The sequence below is a fragment of the Cherax quadricarinatus genome, chromosome 67 (genome assembly GCF_038502225.1).
Source record: "Cherax quadricarinatus isolate ZL_2023a chromosome 67, ASM3850222v1, whole genome shotgun sequence".
NCBI lineage: Eukaryota > Metazoa > Arthropoda > Malacostraca > Decapoda > Parastacidae > Cherax > Cherax quadricarinatus.
In genome coordinates, this window is record NC_091358.1 from 14186478 (window position 1) to 14208440 (window position 21963).

The following is a 21963-nucleotide window of genomic DNA, read 5'->3' on the forward strand; positions in this document are numbered from 1 at the left end:
TTTCTACAATAGAGACCCAAGTGCTGCAATAGTGTAATTCATCACTGCTGTCCCTCTCACATACTCCTTTTAGTTTACAGCAGCACGCTGCTGTCTCCAGTTTTAATAATAAAAATGTTTCGCTTGAGCGGCCGGGGTTTTTGCTTGTTAAATTTGCATCTTTGAAGATTGTGGATTGTGTCAGTCATTCTTTGTGACTTGCAGAGCTGTATGGCTCTTAAGGTTCATGCAGCGCTGCAAGTCATGATTATAATCCTTTTTGACTTGCGAAATCGTAATACGATTGCAAACAAACCACGGTACGGGTGGGGCTTGAACCTACGACCAAGTGGCTTATGCACTAGCATGGAGTTTTAAGACTCGTTCGTCATGGATTAAGATCCCTTCTGTACAGTGGTTTATTCTCGTTTTTTTCTCTTCAAGTACCCCAGACCTGCCAATATATCCGTAGGATATATTGGCAAATCTTGGGTACTTGAAGCATCCGGTGGCGCTCACGGAGGAAACACATGGTGTTGACTACAATAATAATCTAATATCTTTATTTACTACAAGTACAAGGTATACAGTCCTAGCTGACATCAATGACGTACTACTATATAGACAGCTGCTTGTTATGCAGAACATTTTGGGCAAATTAGGTCAGTTTTGTCCCAGGATGCGACTCGCACCAGTCGACTAACACCCAGGTACTCATTTTACTGACTGGTTAACATAGACAACCAGTGTAAAGAAACACGCTCAATGTTTCTACCCTCGAAGGGAATCGAACCCAGACCCTCGCCGAGTGAAGCGAGAGCTTTATTATAAAAAAGAAGCGGTAAATCACACGGGGTGCGAGAGCTTTAGCCACCATGGCACGGGCCACCTACATAGCCCCGTGTTGTCATCTCGTGACCCTAGTGGGTTTAGCGCTTCTTTTTTATAATCAATCCTCTGGTGGCAAGTTTTACATATGTATGAAATGTATATAAAAAAATTATGAAAGTTATATAATATAAATATATTTACCTGTATAATGCGTGAAGTGCTAAACCCTTATGAGGGTGGGAGCGCTGTATAGCCCTTGTGGCTTAGCGCTTCTTTTTTATTATAATAATAATAATTATGAGGGTGGAATGGTCCAATCCCTTGGATCCCGAGCCTCACCGGCATAATAAAAATGAGAAAAAACATTGTGCAATTTTTTTCACTAAACAGTATATTAATTTTAGTGGGAGGCACCAAACCCATAGGGGTCACTCAGCCTCGTATCAGAGCTTTTAAGGCGATACATGGCAGAGGGAGAATTGGAGGGGGTGAAGGGTTCTTGATCCAAAGAATTGGAGCTGCTCATTCCTTGGATCGAATCCGACTGCCTCTAATAATAAAGGTACACAATCAACTACGTCACTAGAAACTGTAACAGGCGACTGTAATATGTTAATATTTATTAGTAAAAACTCGCTACAGAACTTAACCGAGTGTATATAATAATCTTCGCCACTGCACTAAATTACAAATGACACCCCCCTTAAGGAAGGTTCCTTGATGTTGGTGAGGGGCTCTTGATTTAGGGAATTGGATCTGTGCTCCAGTTCCCCGAATTAAGCCTGAATGCCTTCCACATATCCCCCCCCAGGCGCTGTATAATCCTCCGGGTTTAGCGCTTCCCCCTTGATTATAATAATATTACAAATGACACCTTAACTGGACGACCCACCAAAGTACCTAACCCGCTGGAGATTCCAGCGCCCCCACTGCAGCTAGCCAACACCACAAAGGCCCTTTCATGAAGCAACAAACTGCCTTTAGCACTCCTCACAGCCCTTTCTAACTCTACCTCTATCCTCTCCAACCTTTCTATACTATGATCCTGCAACATCCCCTGCCCTGCAGCACTGTATGACCCTAATGGATTTAGCGCTTCATTTTGATAATAATCAAGAAGCAACATCCACGTAGCTACCATGACCACGTCTGCCATCAGAGACCACCAGGATTGTAGAAAGTTTCCTGTGACAAACCCAACAGTGAAGCAGAAGTATACGCTATACCATGCGGAGGGTATAGCAACACCTATATGGGAGAAACATGAAGGAATCTTTCCACACGGGTCCGAGAACAGAAATGCGTACAACCGGGACTACACCAGCAATGCTCGTGTTTTGCACATTTAGAGAGAGAACATCTCATACACTCAAACAAGGTAGAACTGATCTACAGAGAATCAAACTCTAATAGGAGCCACTGTATTAAAGTATCCCTAGTTGGTACTTACACCATATAACTAAGAGCTGCCAAATACATCATCTCAATTACATACACAAATAACCCGCACATAAAAGAGAAGCTTCTCTCTTTTATGTGCGGGTTATTTGTGTATCGTTCCAGTCACGGTATTGTGCCTTTTTGTTATTTATTCATCTCAATTACTCTTGCACATATACTACTACATGCTGATTTACTGCTAGACGATGATTTACTACTGCCAAGTAACAAGGCTATTTTAGATAACCTGACGTTAGCCTTCACCTGACCTTCATCAGTGACATGTTCTATTTTGCAAAGGCATCGCTAGGGCTGGTGTCACCCGGGGTGACATCTTTGGTGTCACCCCCATGAAATCCAAGGGCGGGGGGATAGGGGTAGTAAACTCCAGTTACATCACTGCTGCATGACCAGTGACTAATGTTTAGCAATAAGAACGTTTAAGGGCCATAAACCGAACTTCATTAATCATAAAATAAATAATCGTAGTAATACTGAGGAAACAAACTCAAATACCACTTTGAGTACAGGCAACAGATCCTACATTTATTCATCTTCAACAATGAAAAAAAAAACTTGAAAATTTAAGAAAAACACTAGTTCCGATTTAACCTTGAGCACAGGTAACATCTCAAAGAATCTGATATTTCATTTCCTTGCCTTTAATCCTGCAAAATCATCTATCACATCATCAAAATCAATGATTCTCCCTATATAGGCCTAGTTGTACTATGTAATCCTATAATAGGCTATATAGAAACGAAGAATTTTTCTCTTAGGTTGCTGCAGCATGGTTTTGGTCATTAGTGTTACCTTCTTTAGAGGCTCTATGGTGTCACCCGGGGCGGACCGCCCGCCTCCCCCTTACGACGCCTCTGCTATTTTGTAACATTTGGAGTGACCAAGGTCCCGGGGCCGAAACGTATAGGATAAAGATGCTACATCCACAACCTATGTAAGAGTACATGCTTTATTTTGGTGGTGGCTTCTTTCTATTGCTGTAAGGGCGTCCCCTCAAGGAAGGTTCCTTGATGTTGGTGAGGGGCTCTTGATTTAGGGAATTGGATCTGTGCTCCAGTTCCCCGAATTAAGCCTGAATGCCTTCCACATCCCCCCCCCCCCAGGCGCTGTATAATCCTCCGGGTTTAGCGCTTCCCCCTTGATTATAATAATAATGTAAGGGCGTCACACAATGCGAACTTATTCAAGGCCTCTTCTTGCAGCCAAGGTCAGAGAGATTGGCAAATTTGTTGACCGTCAAAGACTTCTGTGATTAAAAAAAAAAACTGCGTCCGGCTAATGCGAAAAACATGTTATGGTTATGATTCAATTACTACAAATTTTGCTACTTCAAAAGCATAAGCAATGTTCCAATGGCTATAGATCCTGAAAGGTTACAATAAACCGTTACATGGTAGTTATAGCATAAAAATGTTAGTATCATAGTAAGTTAGTATCATAGTAAGTTTAGTAGTATACTGCTTTGTATCTAAATTTTTCGAAGGTTAAACTGGAGAGAGCCAAAAATAAGTCTTTGGTTAATGAACTAGAACAAAACAAAATTAACCATCCAGAGCCTGGCATCTTCAAGCCATATATTCCCAAGTAATGATTTTGTAAAATGTTTGATGTTCCACTGAACTGGACAGACACTAAGGACATAAATCAGCACGTGAGTGCGCAATACAGCTTCGTAATAATAAACTCCTAGCTAAACTAGCATTGTAAGATCTGCACTCTTCAGATGTGCACTATCACAAAAACAGTGTTCGCCTCTCGATCCTTTTTATTTATAAAATGTAATCAAAATAGTTGTCCACTTCAGCCTAAAAGTTTCACTCTTTAACCTTGAGATTATTCTTGGCATCCATCCTCACATGAAAGACGATACTTTAAAGGGTATCTGCGCCAAATTTGATACTTCATAAATTGAAGGATTCTGGCAAAATTTGGAATTATGCGCTGTACCAACAGATGAAATACAGTCACTTGGAAGCGCTAAGCCGTAGGGAACATAAAATACCTAAGAAATGGGATGTTATCAGGTTTGATCCTAGGAAAATGGTACCTCCAATTTACTAGCTCAAAAGCCCTTAACCAGCATCCAGATACAGCCCTTGTAAAGAGTGTAAAGCAGCTGGAACTGATGAGATCATGACAGAAATGTTAAAAGCAGGGGGGGGATATAGTGTTGGAGTGGTTGGTATTTTTGTTTAATAAATGTATGAAAGAGGGGAAGGTACCTAAGGATTGGAAGGGGGACAAAAGAGATTGTAAAAATTATGGAGGAATAAGTTTACAGAGTATACCAGGAAAAGTGTACGGTAGGGTTATTTTTGAAAGAATTAGAGGTAAGACAGAATGTAGAATTGCGGATGAGCAAGGAGGTTTTAGAGTGGGTAGGGGATGTGTAGATCAAGTGTTTACATCGATGCATATATGTGAACAGTATTTAGATAAAGATAGGGAAGTTTTTATTGCATTTATGGATTTAGAAAAGGCATATGATAGAGTGGATAGGGAAGCAATGTGGCAGATGTTGCAAGTGTTATTTTATATAACCGGACTTGAGTCCAGGACTCAAGTCCGGCTATATAAAAACCGGTTTCCCTGAATCCCTTCACTAAATATTACCCTGCTCACACTCCAACAGCTCGTCAGATCCCAAATACCATTCGTCTCCATTCACTCCTATCTAACACGCTCACGCACGCTTGCTGGAAGTCCAAACCCTTCGCCCACAAAACCTCCTTTACCCCCTCCCTCCAACCTTTTCGAGGACGACCCCTACCCCGCCTTCCTTCTCCTACAGATTTATACGCTCTCCATGTCATTCTACTTTGATGCATTCTCTCTAAATGACTAAACCACCTCAACAACCCCTCTTCAGCCTTCTGACTAATAATTTTATTAACTCCACACCTTCTCCTAATTACCACTCTGAATTTTCTGCATAATATTCACACCACACATTGCCCTTAAACAGGGCATCTCCACTGCCTCCAACCGCCTCCTCGCTGCAGCATTTACAACCCAAGCTTCACACCCATATCAGAGCATTGGTACTATTATACTTTCATACATTTCCCTTCTGTGCCTCCATAGATAACGTTTTTTGTCTCCACATATACCTCAATGCACCACTTGCCTTTTTTCCTTCATCAATTCTATGATTAACCTCATCCTTCATAAATCCATCTGCTTACACGTCAAGTCCCAAATATCTGAAAACGTTCACTTCTTCCATACTCCTCCCCAATTTGATATCCAATTTTTCTTTATCTAAATCATTTGATGCCCTCATCACCTTACTCTTTTCTATGTTCACTTTCAACTTTCTACCGTTACACACATTCTCAAACTCATCCACTAACCTTTGCAATTTTTCTTTAGAATCTCCCATAAGCACAGTATTATCAGCAAAAAGTAACTGTGTCAATTCCCATTTTGTATTTGATTCCCCATAATTTAATCCCACCCCTCTCCCGAACACCCTAGCATTAACTTCTTTTACAACCCCATCTATAAATATATTAAACAACCATGGTGACATTACACATCCCTGTCTAAGACCTACTTTTACCGAGAAGTAGTCTCCCTCACTTCTACACACCCTAACCTGAGCCTCACTAACCTCATAAAAGCTCTTTACAGCATTTAGTAACTTACCACCTATTCCATATACTTGCAACATCTGCAACATTGCTTCCCTATCCACTCTATCATATGCCTTTTCTAAATCCATAAATGCAATAAAAACTTCCCTATCTTTATCTAAATACTGTTCACATATATGCTTCGATGTAAACACTTGATCTACACATCCCCTACCCACTCTAAAACCTCCTTGCTCATCCACAATCCTACATTCTGTCTTACCTCTAATTCTTTCAATAATAACCCTACCGTACATTTTTCCTGGTATACTCAGTAAACTTATTCCTCTATAATTTTTATAATCTCTTTTGTCCCCCTTCCCTTTATATAAAGGGACTATACATGCTCTCTGCCAATCCCTAGGTACCTTCCCCTCTTTCATACATTTATTAAACAAAAATACCAACCACTCCAACACTATGTCCCCCCCCCTGTTTTTAACATTTGTCATGATCCCGTCAGTTCCAGCTGCTTTACCCCCTTTCATTCTACGCAATGCCACACGCACCTCCCCCACACTCACATCCTGCTCTTCTTCACTCCTACAAGATGGTATACCTCCCTGGCCAGTGCATGAAATTACCGCCTCCCTTTCTTCGTCAACATTTAAAAGTTCCTCAAAATATTCTCGCCATCTACCCAATACCTCCATCTCCCCATCTACTAACTCCCCTACTCTGTTTTTAACTGACATTTCCATTCGTTCCCTAGGATTTCTTAACTTGTTTAACTCGCTCCAAATTTTTTTCTTATTTTCATTAAAATTTCTTGACAGTGCCTCTCCCACTCTATCATCTGCTCTCCTTCTGCACTCTCTCTTCACCTTTCTTTTACTCTCCATGTACTCTACTCTTCGTATAACACTTCTTTGTAAAAACCTCTCATAAGCTACATTTTTCTCTTTTATCACACCCTTTACTTAATCATTCCACCAATCACTCCTCTTTCCTCCTGCACCCACCCTCCTATAACCACAAACTTCTGCCCCGCATTCTAATACTGCATTTTTAAAACTATTCCAAACCTCTTCAACCCCCGCACTACTCATACTTGCACCAGCCCACCTTTCTGTCAACAGTTGCTTATAGCTCACCCGAACTTCCTCCTTCCTTAATTTATACACTTTCACCTCCTTCTTACATCTTTGTCGATGACAGATGGTTTCCAGAACTATTTGACGTTAGTGGTTAGCAGGCCTACTGGATATTGGTTTTTAGGACTACTGAACGTTGGTGGTTCCCAAGCCTACCGGACGTTGGTGGTTTCAAGGACTGTTAGACGTTGGTGGTTTCCAGGCATACTGGATGTTGGTGGTTTCCAGACCTACTGGATGTTGATTTCCAGGCCTACTGGATGTTGATTTCCAGGCCTACTGGGCGCTGGTGATTTCCAGGCCTACTGGACGCCGGTGGTTTCCAGGTCTACTGGACGTTGGTGGTTTCCAGGCCTACTGGACGTTGGTGGTTTCCAGACCTACTGGATGTTGGTTTCCAGGCCTACTGGACATTAGTGATGATCCAGTCGAGGAAGGTGGTCACTCTGGTGTAGACCCCGGGGAAGGCAGCACGGGCGCAACCAACACCAAAGGACACAACACCTACCAGGTAGTACCTGCCATCCTGGCCACGGTAGTTGAGAGGACCACCACTGTCACCCTGGTTAAGCAAACCATTATTATTATTACGATTGTGATTAATTATTATCATTGTTATATCTAAAAACATGAGCTATGCTTCCACGGGACTTAAAGTGTTGCAAGTAAGGGTGGGCATGGAGGGTGGGGATTAGTGGAGGTAAGAATTAGTGTGAATGCAAAACTGAAGTGATAGTGCAATTAGTTTCTTGCAAAATCTTGAGAGAGCATTTAAGGTGGAATTTTCTTCTATAAATTAGATACATGTGTAACACTTGGGTTCCTTTATTGTGGCAACGTTTCGCCACACAGTGGCTTCATCTGTTCAATACAAAGAGGAATGATACTGGACTGATGAAGTCACTGTGTGGCAAAACGTTTCCTCAGTAAAGATACCCAAGTGCTGCACATGTGTATGATTTATCAACTTGTCGGTTCTCTGAACCATTTATCTACAACTTTCTTCGAGGAGTTGAGTTAGTGCATCAGAGCACTGTAGATGGTGGAAGTGCAGTCTCATGAGTTATGATAAATAAAACAGTTTATTAAGATATGACAAACTCATAGAGCAACCTCGCAGTCCTCAAATATGTCGGGCATTTGTCCGTGTAGTACTTGTCTTGCAAGTCCGATTAGGAAATGTGAGAGTAGTTTCTCATGGCAAGAAGATTCTCAGTGACTAAACTGTGGTTTGATTGAAAACAATGTTTACGTTTTAGCTTAAAGCCATATTATTGCAAGTTGTGTCGAAGATGTTGAGAGATTACTGGAAAGAGTTCAAGAAACAGACACCTTTAGGAGACTGGAAAGTGGTGAATAGCTGAAGTGATGCGTCCGTAAGTTCATTGAACTAAACATTGGCGTGTCCAGGGACCCAGTAGCAAATGACTTCGTTTTTGCAAGAAATGTATCACGACTATTGTATACAAAGGGCGACAAGTCGCGGGGAGTCAAATTTCTAGATACCTGGTAACGCTTTTTTTTGGACTTAAGAAACAAGAAATGAAGAGGCGGCTACTGCTGCAATGTGTATGATAGTGACGAGCACTGCATTTAACTCTACTGTGAAAATGCTGGCCGATTATAGCAAATGCATTTGTATTACTCTTAAAAAAAACAACAACCACATACCCTATTCCATCTCAACATATGTAGCCATCAATGTATACAGCTAGAGCGTGAAAATGTGAGTGACAATGTGCATGGAAGAATAGAGGAATAAATATGAATTGTCGGAACCTACCAAAGAAGGGAAACGCAAGAAAATGGGGTAAACGTAGAGGGGAAGTAAATTAAGAGATGATAATAGAGTGTAAGTGAAAGAGTAAAAGGCCGTTATAAATGAAGGTAACGATTAAACGCGTTAGTTTTACTATTATCTGTTGATAAATTAGATACATGTGCAACTCTTGGGTATCTTTATCGAGGAAACGTTTCGCCACACAGTGGCTTCATCAGTCCATACGTAGGAGAAACTTGAAGAACAGGAGAAGAATGAGGTAATCAGTCCCTCAACCTTGAGTCGATGTGTTCAGTCTAATTTATCAACATGTCGGTTCTCTGAACCATTCATCTACAAATCTGCCAGACACTGCAACTTCTTGGGATCTTAATACTTAGGATTTCTTCGCTTGCCTAATTCTTGGGCACGACCTACTTCCACATTGAACAAATGTGACACGACCTATGACTGCTGCACCTCTCCTGCCATACGGTTTATAAGCTCCTTCTCCGCTGATATGCCGTATTCTATTCAAGATTGATGGACTGAACACATCGACTCAAGGTTGAGGGACTGATTACCTCATTCTTCTCCTGTTCTTCAAGTTTCTCCTACGTATGGACTGATGAAGCCACTGTGTGGCGAAACGTTTCCTCGATAAAGATACCCAAGAGTTGCACATGTGTCTAATTTATCAACATGTCGGTTCTCTGAACCATTCATCTGCAAAAACTATTATCTGTAATCGTGCGTGGAACAATCGTGAGGGGTCACGGAAGAGGGTCAAAAAATAACGGAGAGAACAGATATCATATCGGTCTTGGAAAAAAAAAAGGTACCTTAGCCTCTGTAAACTTAACTTGTGTGGATTTAGAGCTTAGTTTTATTTTGCGTGAGCGTGTTCGATAGGAGTGAATGGAGACGAATGGTATTTGGGACCTGACGATCTGTTGGAGTGTGAGCAGGGTAATATTTAGTGAAGGGATTCAGGAAAACCGGTTATTTTTATATAGCTGGACATGAGTCCTGGAAATGGGAAGTACAATGCCTGCACTCTAAAGGAGGGGTTTGGGATATTGGCAGTTTGGAGGGATATATTGTGTATCTTTATACGTATATACTTCTAAACTGTTGTGTTCTGAGCACCTCTGCAAAAACAGTGATTATGTGTGAGCGAGGTGAAAGTGTTGAATGATGATGAAAGTATTTTATTTGGGGGGATTTTCTTTCTTTTTTTGGGTCACCCTGCCTCGGTGGGAGACGGCCAACTTGTTGAAAAATAATAATAATAATAACAATAATAATAATAATAATAATAATAATAATAATAATAATAATAATAATAATGGTCCTTAGATACAGACGTCAACTTTAAGGATGAATGAGATAAGTTAAGAAAAAATAGTGGGAGAGGCTGATGAATATTTTGTATATTTAGATAATTTTCCAGTTTGTTTCCTAAACTGCGAACGAAATGGTTCGTTATGTGTGTGGAAGGTTTATGGTAGACGGCATCGCTGCACTAGACACTTCAACATGTATCACTCCTAGGATACACTTCACCATGTATCACTATAATATATTTCACTAAGTATCATTACTGTAATATACTTCACCATGTATCACCACTATAATATACTTCACCATGTATCACCACTATAATATACTTCACCATGTATCACCACTATAATATACTTCACCATGTAATAATATAGATAGTTTAGAAAACCATCAGGTTGAAGAATGAGACACTTGTACAACATTTGGGAATCTTTACTGAGGAAATGTTTCGCCAATCAGTGGCTTCTTCAGTACAATACAGTGAAGAACGGCGAAAAATGAAAAGGAGAACGAGGTAATCAGTCCCTCAGCTTGGAGCGGAAGTGTTCAGTCCAACAATCTTGAGAAAAGTACAGTATATGCAGGCGAGTTTAAGCAGCGGGAGGTGGAGTCACCATTGGACATATCCACTAGTGTAAGTCATGCCTGTAGCTTAGGCAGGCGTAGTAGAATTCCCTGTATCAAGATCCCAAGATGTTGCTGTGTTAGAGGGACTGATTACCTCAAATTCCTCTTTTTCCACCATTCTTCTTTGTAATGGACTGATGAAGCCACTGGCTGGCGAAGCGTTTCCTCAATAAAGATTACCAAATGTTGCACATGAGCCTCATTCTTCAACATGTGTCACCACTGTTTTATCTCAAGCAGGTAGAAGCGCTAAACTCACAGGGGTCACGTAGCACAGGGAAACAGAAGGCATTTAGAATTAATCCAAGGAATGGGAAGATCAATGGAGCTCACTGGATCAAGAGCCCATCACCCAGCCTCTACTTACACTACAAGAGTCGCGGTTCCCGAGGCCAGCACACAGATTCCTGTGGTCCACCATAGGACGGTTCTGTACCCTCTGGAAGGCGGCCCTGCAGACGTTGCTGGGTACCAGGGGCACGTCTGCCTCCATGGGCACGTCGGAGCCTCGCCCTTTCTCTGGGAGGACACAGAGGAGCAAGAAAAAATGTTAAAAGGGCATGGATACATAATTATCATACAGAATAGTGTAGTAGGACACTGCCGGTGTTCCCACTGTGTAACTATCATACAGAATAGAGTATTAGGGCACTGTTGGTGTTCCCACTGTGTAACTATCATACAGAATAGTGCAGCAACACACTTCAGTCACCCACACCCATTTGTTGTCCTACCCCACAACACAAGTCACTCACCTGTTGTCCTGTCGCACCCCACCAGTCATCCACCGGTTGCCATGCTCCACCCCACCCATCACCCACACTCACTTGTTGCCCTGCCCACCCCACTACAGTCACCCACACTCATCTGTTGTTCTGCCCCACCCCACCACAGTCACCTACACTCATCTGTTGTCCTGCCTCACCCACCACAGTCACCCACACTCACCTGTTGTCTGCCCCACCCCACCACAGTCACCCACACTCACCTGTTGTCCTGCCCCACCCCACCACAGTCAGCCTCGCACCCTCCAGATTGTTGTTCCTCTCGTTGAAGGGCAGACACACAGGGCTAACCAGACCTGTGGAGAACATCTTAATGAGATTCGATTATGTGGCTAAGCTTCAGGTCCGACTTTGACCATTTACAAATCAGTGTGATTAGTAAATGGTCAAAGTAGGAGCGAAACGTCGTGATAAGTTTTTCTCCAACGTGCGTGTTATAATTGTGTATTTAGTCACTGTATTGTACCTTTATGTTCTTAGCTTGTTGCTAAGCCTAAATGAGCTTGTTGCTAAGCCTAAATGAGCTTGTTGCTAAAGGAGCAGCACCCATCAAAGCGGATCATGATACAGTGATTCGCATCTCTCGTCTAATTCCTTCAAATCAAGTCAAGTTTATTCTCTATAAAGATTGCAATGCGGGGTTTACATATTATAGGATATTGTGTGGTTTACACATTATAAAATACTAATTAGAGAGAGAGCCACTATCACACCTAGCATGACTAGGCATTTCGGGCAGACTAAGATTAATTCAAAACTCTATATTGGTACAGATTATGGAGCATATTGGTATTAAGGCTAAGTAACTGCATTATACTTCGTAAATTTAGCAATGTGAATGGTTTTGTTTTGGTACAATACATAGTTTCTATACTGGAGTATCGCAGGCAAACTTATGACTAGTTAAGATTCATTAGGTAATAATTGTTTTACGTATTTCTATGTTTATAGTCAATTGGATGAGTGTAAGTGTGAATTGTGGGGAATCACAGATATCGAGGGGAGGTCTAGGTTGTTTTTTTTATGTGTGTATGATACAGGAGAATAGGCGGTTTTCATGTAGTTAGCTGACGGTTGGGTGTGCCAGGGAGATAAGATGTTTTCTAACGGATTACCTCCCATTTCCCCGGCGATGTATAACTTGATGGACAAGTGAGACACATATGTAACAGTTAAGTATGGTATAAACCTTGGTAATAAATACCGACAAGTTGGTTTAGAAAGACACGTAAGCAAACACTATGACATATTTATTAGAAAACGTTTCGGTCCTGGGACCTTGATCACTTAGAAGTGATCAAGGTCCCAGGACCGAAACGTTTTCTAATAAATATGTCATAGTGTTTGCTTACGTGTCTTTCTAAACCAACAGTTAAGTATCTTTATTCCGAAACGTTTCGTCTACACAGTAGGCTTCTTCAGTCGAACTCTGAGGAGGCAGCAGAAGCAGAGATGAAGAGATGATGTAATCAGTCCAGGATATAAAGCTGAACTCCTTCTCAAGCTGTGGGACTGACCCCTTAAATATTATGTTTTCAGTGGTCATAGATGATGACATCAAATTAAGATACGTAACTGAGGCACATGTGTCTTACTAATTAATGTACTTGTCAGTATTGTATTACATTCACGATGTAAAACCCCTAAGATTTACTACTACTAATACTACTTCTACTTCTACCCCGTGGCCTGGTGGCTAAAGCTCTCGCTTCACACGGCCATGTCGGGGTTCGATTCCCGGCGAGGGTAGGAACAATGGGTGTTTCTTTACATCGGTTGTCTGTGTTCACCCATCAGTAAAATGGGTACCTGGGTGTTAGTTGACTGATGTGGGTCGCATCCTGGGACATAATTGACCTAATTTGTGGGAAATGCTCAGCATATTGTAGTATGTCATTGATGTCAGCTATGGTCTGTACACCTTGTACATGTACTTGTAGAAATAAAGATATATATCATTAATATTACTACTGCTACTACTACTGCTGCTGCTACTACTACTTCTTAATAATGACCCACGAGGGTTCAGAGCATCTCAGTGGCTTAATAATGACCCACGAGGGTTTAGAGCATCTCAATGATTTTAACAATGACCCACGAGGATTTAGCACAATCCTAGTACTAACTTTAATAATGACCCACGAGGGTTTAGCGCGTCGTGAATAAAAAAGACCGTCTTACACTAACCACCGAGCTGAGCGTCGTGGTCCAGGACCAGAATCAGAAGGTCGTTTTCCTTGGTGATGTCGTTGTATGGAAGACCACGACGACCCGAGATGAGGAAGTCCTGGGGCGCAGCACCGTCGTCAGACCGCGTCAAGCTGAACTCTCCCAGGCGCACGTTTCTCCTGGTGACCATACACACACACACTCAGATAGGTAGGTACAATGTTTATCAGGAAACAGAACAAGTTTTTCCTGAGGCAGGTCTTAGTCATGTGATGACCCGCAGTTGGAGCTTTTGGTCATCTGACGGAGGACTTCCGCTGGCTTGTCGGTCCACCTTTTTAAAAATCATGATTATAACCATTATGTGTATTAGTTGGCTGACACTCGGCCAAGCTTGTTTATACAGTGATACCTCTCATATCCGGACTATATGGGCCGAGACCGGTTCGGAAACACGGAGTTTCCGGATACGTGAGGGGGAAAAAATACGCATCCGTGCCGCCATATCGCTGTGGACAGTGGATGCTCCAAATACTCCAAAAGTGCTTCAACACTTGACCTTGCTGCTGAAGTTGTGGTCTTAGGTATTAGGTCGTCGTCGTCATCACTTTCGGAATGTTCCGAGTGCAACACTGATTCTGCAATCTCTGCATCCGTCAGATTGCACACCAGGGTCGTCTTCGTCACACTCCAGTCAGTCCTGCACGTTCTTCTGTAGTTTTCCCCAGCCTTGGATCAACCTGCGTCCACATGCGACAATATTTCCCTCTTTTTTTTCTAGAGTAAGCACATTCCTAGCCGTCTTTGGTGCCATACACAAGATAACTAGGACCAGACACAGTTGTAATAATGATTAAAGGCGAAGAGCGCGGCTCCTAGTGGCCAATCAGTACACTAAAGTGCGCGCCAAGTTTGATTCACACTTCTGTCGCATCCGAACAGCTGTTCGGATGTTTCGGTAATAATTTTAGAATTTTGCCCTTTCCTAGGGCCTGATCGGATATTGGCGAGGTTCAGATAATGGCAGGCCGAATATGCGAGGTATCACTGCATTTATATTTGCCAATCTGGATACATCACTAGCGTGCTGCTACATTATTCTATATGATAGTTACATAGTGGGAACACCAGCAGTGTGCTACTACACTATTCTATACCATAGTTACATAGCTGAAATGATCTGAGGCTGGATAACAGCTATTAATCTGTAAAATTGATCTGGATAATAGCTATTAACCTGTAAAATTGATCTGTATAAAAAAGAAGTCCATCCGGCCCTCTTCATTTCAGGTCTATCAGTTTCTATCAGCGCCAGACATAAGTCTACAGTAGATAACCTCTTACCGAACACAAACTGTCTAAACTCAAAATTCCTCATCCCTTCTAATACATCCAATAAATGAATTTCAAATAATTTAACTGAAGCAAATGACATAAGAGGTGTGTAATTAGATGATTCAGTAGCGTTATCTTTTGTCACCCATAAGTACGTTTTGAGGATTGAAACAATGACTGGAGCAATGACAGTAACAATGACAGTAACAATGACAGTAACAATGACTGTAACAATGACTGTAACAATGATTGTAAAGAGCACAAACTATGTAATATATATCAACAAATCACGGGAGTCATGTTGCAACAACTCTGCATGACTCGAGAACGCCATATTCGATGACCTTCAAATTTTCAAACCTGGGATAATGTATCTTGGGCAAGATTCATGGGGACTATTTACATGCGTCGGCCACCTATATATAATGTTACACAGGTCATTCCCAAATTTTGTTTCCCTGTGTTAGCTGGACAGTCTCCTCTGATAACCTTCAGAATATCAAGTGGTGTTTTCTACTTAAAATTATTATTATATATTATTATAATCATGGGGGAGCGCTAAACCCGTAAGATTATACAGCGCATGTGGGGGGATGGAAGGCATTCAGGCTTAATTCAGGGAACCGAAGCACAGATCCAATTCCCTAGATCAAGAGCCCCTCACCAGCGTCAAGAAACTTCCCTTGAGGAGTTCCTACTTAAAAGGCTGTTATATTTAATGAAGTGAAGACGCCATTTTGCCATTTTTAATCTCGAAATGGCCGAGTATTATTTTCCCGTAATGCATTATTTTGCCTTGATACTGGTGAGGGGTTTTTGATCCAGTGAACTGAACTTATCTTCATCTTCCTTAGATTGAATTTATCTGCCTCCCATCCTACAGACACTATATGACCCATACTGATTTAGCACTTTCCTCTGATTAAAATATAACAATTATGAACGTCAATCTTCAACGGCTGATACATCTTAGGAAATGGATGGAACGCGTCGTGGGTTTAGGCTGCGTAGGCACAAATATTGATGAATTCTGTACAATAATTGGAAATGCATCTTCTGGTCAACATTGAAGTTTAGTGTTGATGTTAGGCTGTGCAAGTTATCATCTGCCAGTTTTATTAATATAATTGTTTTTTTTTGTGATATAATTGAAGAATGTGTCGTTTGATCAGTAATAAGTCATCAAAAATGGTTATAAATGACCAAATTTTTTAAAGGGGTGGACCGGTAAGCCAGCGGAAGGCTATGGTCAGATGACCAAAAGTTCCAAAGGCGGGTCATCCTCTTAAGACCCGCGTCAGGTAACACTTGTTCTGTTTACTGACGAACCTTTCCTAACCTAAGTAATAAGTCACAATGTTTGACTTTATTTAGTTATCCTAAGTTAAATCAACTTAATGTTTTAATACGTCTACAACATCAGTGTATCCTCAAGACCAGTGTTAAAAATTTATATACACTAGGCTTACATAAAACTTGCTTACTTTCCTTTTTACTTCCTTAAAAGTTGGCTTATCTTACTTAGAGAAAAATTGTAATTGATTTTGACCTGTGTAGGTCCCAATTTGCTTTGTTGGAAGAAATCTGGAAAAAAGTATTGCTTTTCATGCGATAATTTCTGAATGTCGCATCTGACTAGGTTTAACCCTTCCACGCTGACAGTTCAATATATGAGTCATCTTCAGACTCAATGTGCGTAAGTATTTGAAGATATTGGTGACTTTGGTCTCTCTGAAAGATCTGAATTAGATTTGGTTTTTGTATGTCCTAATTTAACTTTTTTATTTTTTTTAGAAATTTAGATATTAGTTTCTATGTGATGCCTTGTGAATGCCTCGTCTGATTCCCTTCAAATCTTCAAAGCTAATTTTTAACTGCATTATCAACTTGTGCCGCACTCTGCACTATTGCAACCGCGTGCATTGATGTACAGGAGGCTGGAGTTATGGTATACGGGAATACCTTTTTCAGATCGTGCAGGAATCGAAATGTCTAGTTTTCTTACTGTCATAAGAACATATGACTAGAGGAACACTGCAGGCCTTCTGGCCCATACAAGGCAGGTCCATACCGCTGTTTGTATTCCATTTACTTGATAAAGCCCCAGTGGGTAAAACGTCGCATCACTTAAAGGATTCCTTGATGATAGAGTATTCTTGTTAACATTTATCGGCTCATAGCCATTCGTTTACTCTGAACAAACACACAAACACACACACAGTAGCGGCCAGTGAAGAGGCGGGGCCAGGAGCTATGACTCGATCCCTGCAACCACAACTAGGTGAGTACATCTAGGTGAGTATATACACACACACACACACACAACTGTCTGTTAGATGCACAGTCAGGTGAGATGGAGAGGAAGGAAAGGTTCCGCTGTCTGCAGCGAAGACACATCGTGGAAAGAGTAGGGACTGAACCCATGGTAAGCGAGTTCTAAAACTCACAGACAAGACAGGAAAGCGGGAGGTCAGGTCACATGATATAGTGTGGGATGGCGTAGTTTCTGTTTTTGTACAGACTATAAAGTTCAATCCTGAGGAAAATGGCGTTGAAGACAAAGCCTTGGTAGATAACGGCGCAAGTGGGTAAGTGCAACTGAAAGGGGAAATATATATATTACGCACCTTCAGTGGTAATTTCAAAGGCACTTTTAGTTGGGAAAGCTTCTATCAAGCATTTACTAAAGTCCCACTGAGGGTTAAACATCCCTAATGTGGGTGAAATGTTGCATAATAAAAGACTTTTTGTGCTAACTGTCTTTAAAAACAACACGAGTGCACATACTCCCAGAATATCTTATGCGTCAGATTTGAAGCTTTAAATGTCGTACAGCTTCTGGGGAATGCATGACAAACAGATGACCTTCATTGAAGAAGAGGATTCCAGTTCCTCGAATCAAGGTCACGCCTCCTTGAAGGGACACGTCCAGATACTCACGGATTATTTTGTGTGTTGGGTTTGAAGCAGTGAGCTGCGGTAAGGACGTGTCTTCGTGTGATGAGCGAGCCTCCACAGCTCGTGAAGAACTCTGAAGATCGCTTGAAGCCCACAGCAGCTAACCAGGGCCAGCGACCTGGCTGGAACATAAGAACATAAGAATAGAGGAACACTGCAGTAGGCCTACTGGCCCAAACAATGCAGGTCCTTATCAAAACCAACCATTCCCACCCACCCACCTATTTGTCCACATTTTCCCAAATCTACCCAAGAATTTGCTTCAGCACCTCAGGTACTAATCAAACCCGGCTTTTTTCATAAGAACATAAGAACATAAGAAAGGAGGATCACTGCAGCAGGCCTGTTGGCCCATACTAGGCAGGTCTTTTACAATCCATCCCACTAACAAAACATTTGCCCAACCCAATTTTCAATGCTCCCCAAGAAATAAGGTCTGATAACTCTATCCACTCATTTGCAAGTCCCACTCAAATCCAACCCCTCTCACTCATATATTTATCCGACCTAAATTTGAAGCTACCTAAAGTCTTAGCCTCAATAACCCAACTAGGTAGACTGTTCCACTCATCAACTACCCTATTTCCAAACATAAGAACATAAGAACATAAGAATGTAGGAACACTGCAGAAGGCCTACTGGCCCATACGAGGCAGGTCCTTATCAAAACGACATCTACCTAAAGCTACTCAAGAAACAACTCCCGCACCCCCCAACACCAATCAAACCCAGCCCCTCCCGCTCATATATTTGTCCAGTCTCTTCTTAAAGCTACCCAAGGTCCTAGCCTCTATCACCCCACTGGGAAGACTGTTCCACGCATCTACAACTCTGTTAGAAAACCAGTACTTACCTATGTCCTTTCTAAATCTAAATTTATCCAACTTAAATGCATTATTCCTGGTTCTTACCTGGTTCGACACCCTCAGTACTTTATTAATGTCTCCCTTGTTTATGCCCGTCATCCACTTATACACTTCAATGATATCTCCCCTCATTCTACGCCTCTCCAGAGAGTGGAGATTTAAGGCTTTAAGTCTATCTTCATACGGGAGGTTCCTTACACAGTAAATCATTTTAGTCATTCTTCTCTGTATGTTCTCTAATGAGTCTATGTCCATCCTGTAGTAAGGGGACCAAAACTGAGCAGCATAATCTAAATGAGGCCTCACTAGTGATGTATAGAGCTGTAAAATAACTTTTGGACTTCTGTTACTTATACTTCTTGAGATAAATCCAAGTAATCTGTTGGCCTTGTTGCGCACACTGAGGCACTGCTGTCTTGGCTTTAGATTTCTGCTTACCATGACTCCCAAGTCTTTTTCACATTCTGTATGACCAAGCTCTACTTCACCTAGATTATAGCTTCGAGGGTTATTTTCATTACCAAGGGCAAGTACCTTACACTTATCCACATTAAACTTCATCTGCCATTTCTCAGACCAAGACATTAATTTGTTCAAATCGTCCTGGAGTTCATTGATATCCTCCTCAGAGTGAATTATACGGCCTATCTTTGTATCATCAGCAAACTTACTCATGTCACTAGTAATCCCTTCATCAAGGTCATTAATGTAAATTATGAACAAGAGAGGGCCTAAAACTGATCCTTGTGGAACGCCACTAGTGACTAATCCCCATTCAGATTTCACTCCATTAATGGTAACTCTCTGCTTTCTATTGGTAAGCCATGCCTCAATCCATGCTAGAACTTTACCTCCTATACCATGAGCTGCCACTTTTCTTAAGAGTCTCTTGTGAGGTACTCTGTCGAAGGCTTTACTAAAATCCAAATAAACAATATCATATTCCTTATCACTGTCAACTGCCTCAAATGTTCTATTGAAGAACGTCAGTAAGTTTGTCAGGCAGGAACGACCTCTCGTGAATCCATGCTGAGATTCATTTATCAAGTTATGCTCTTCAAGGTGACTTCTGATAATGTCAGCTATAATTGATTCTAATAACTTGCCCACTATAGATGTCAGGCTTATTGGACGGTAATTTGAAGGAGTGGACTTATCCCCTGATTTGAATATAGGAACCACATTAGCCATCTTCCACATCTCTGGCACAACACTGGTAAGGACGGACGCATTGAATACACTCGTTAATGGCTGACTAAGCTCCATCTTGCATTCCTTAAGTACCCTTGAAAACAACTCATCGGGTCCCGGGGACTTATTTTGTTTCAGTTTGTCTATCTGTTTAATAACCATGTCCCTCGTGACAGTAATATTAGTTAACTTAAATTCATCAGGAAGTAAATAATTGTTAATTACTGGAATCTCATTTACATCTTCCTGTGTAAAAACTGACAAAAAATAGTCATTAAATAAGGAACACATTTCCAGTTCATTATCCGTCAGCTGTCCATTCCCAGATTTCAGAGGTCCTACTTTTTCCTTCACCTTCGTCCTATACACTTGAAAGAACCCCTTTGGATTAGTCTTTGATTCATTAGCAACTCTAATTTCATAGTCACGTTTAGCCTTTCTAATCGCCTTTTTTACTTCTCTTTTAAGCTGAACATATTGGTCAGTAAGGTTAACCTCTCCTCTTCTGATGCGCCTATAAATTCCCCTTTTCTCCCCTAATAGATGCTTTAGCCTCCTGTTAACCCATTTGGGATCGTTATTATTAGACCTAATTTCTCTCTGGGGAATGTATATACTCTGGGCACTGTGTACATTATTAAGAAAACAATCATAAAAGCAGATCCCTTCATATTCATAAGTATGATTATCGTCAATAAAATCATTAGCTAGATAACCCCAATCAAGATTAGACAGATGTTCCCTAAGTCCATTATAATCGGCAGAACGAAAATCGGGGATTTTTACTGTATTATCATTATTCTTGCATTCCCAATTAATGCTAAAGGTGATGGATTTGTGATCACTTGCGCCAAGCTCTTCAGTGATCTCCAGATTATTCACGAGTGTTTCCTTATTTGACAAGACTAGGTCTAGCAAATTATTACCCCTGGTAGGTTCAGTTACACTCTGTTTCAGAAAACAGTCCTGAACTGTTTCCATGAAGTCACTGGACTCTAGATTACCTGTCAAAGAATTCCAGTCAATTTGGCTAAAGTTAAAGTCCCCTATGACTCAAGAAATCGTAATGACACGATTGAAAATAAACCATACCCCCGGCCGGGATTGAACGCGACGGGCTGGAGTTTTGAGACTCTATGACCGCGGGTTCAATCCCGGCCGGGGGTATGGTTTTAAAGTCCCCTACTATGACTACGTTACTGTGTCCAGAAGCCCTAACAATTTCGTCCCAAAGAAGTCTCCCTCTATCGTGATCCAAGCCTGGAGGTCGGTATATTACACCTAGAATTAGTTTTTCTTGACCCTCCACGAACTCTACCCAAACAGACTCTGTTACTGCTCCATCTATTTTTATACCTTTTTTTATGCAACAATTAATATTTTCTCGAACATACAATGCAACTCCTCCCCCCTTCCCATTACATCTATCCACATTGAATAACTTAAATCCCTGAATATTACACTCAGCAGTCATATCCCGACTCTTTAAATCATACCACGTTTCAGTTAATGCAATGATATCAAAGTTCCCAGCACATGCTACCAAACGTAGTTCATTAATTTTATTTCTTGCACTTCGACTGTTAGCATAAAATACCATCATATGTTTTTTCTTCTGCACATTTTTCCTATTCATCTTTGTTTTTACACAATTTCTGAAATTATCATTACCCAGAGTTACTCCATGACAGTTACTATCAGAGCATAAGTCAATATATCCATATTCATTATTAATCATTTCAAAACCCATACCTCTAACTAATCCTAGTTTAAAGTCCTAACAACCCCCTCAACTGAGTTAGCAAGAAAACCCACACCTGCCCTGGATAAGTGAACCCCATCCCTGGCATACATGTCATTTCGGCCATAGAAGTTGTCCCAGTTGTCAATGAATGGTACTGCATTATCCTTACAGTGTTTATCCAGCCA

The 21963-nt window shown here is 41.2% G+C and overlaps 1 protein-coding gene across 1 annotated transcript in view; it reads right to left on the reverse strand.

Annotated features, from left to right (window-relative positions):
- Window positions 1-527: 527 nt before the first annotated feature.
- The window catches only part of LOC128699668 (venom protease-like), a 77633-nt gene continuing 56197 nt past the window's right edge, over window positions 528-21963 (reverse strand). Inside the window, exons 6-10 of the mRNA XM_070099409.1 lie at window positions 17960-18099; window positions 13703-13863; window positions 11719-11811; window positions 11098-11249; window positions 528-7562 (exon numbers count right to left, since the gene is read on the reverse strand). Coding sequence (XP_069955510.1) covers window positions 7404-7562; window positions 11098-11249; window positions 11719-11811; window positions 13703-13863; window positions 17960-18099 — 705 coding nt within the window. The 3' untranslated portion in view covers window positions 528-7403. The remainder of the gene's footprint in view (window positions 7563-11097; window positions 11250-11718; window positions 11812-13702; window positions 13864-17959; window positions 18100-21963) is intronic.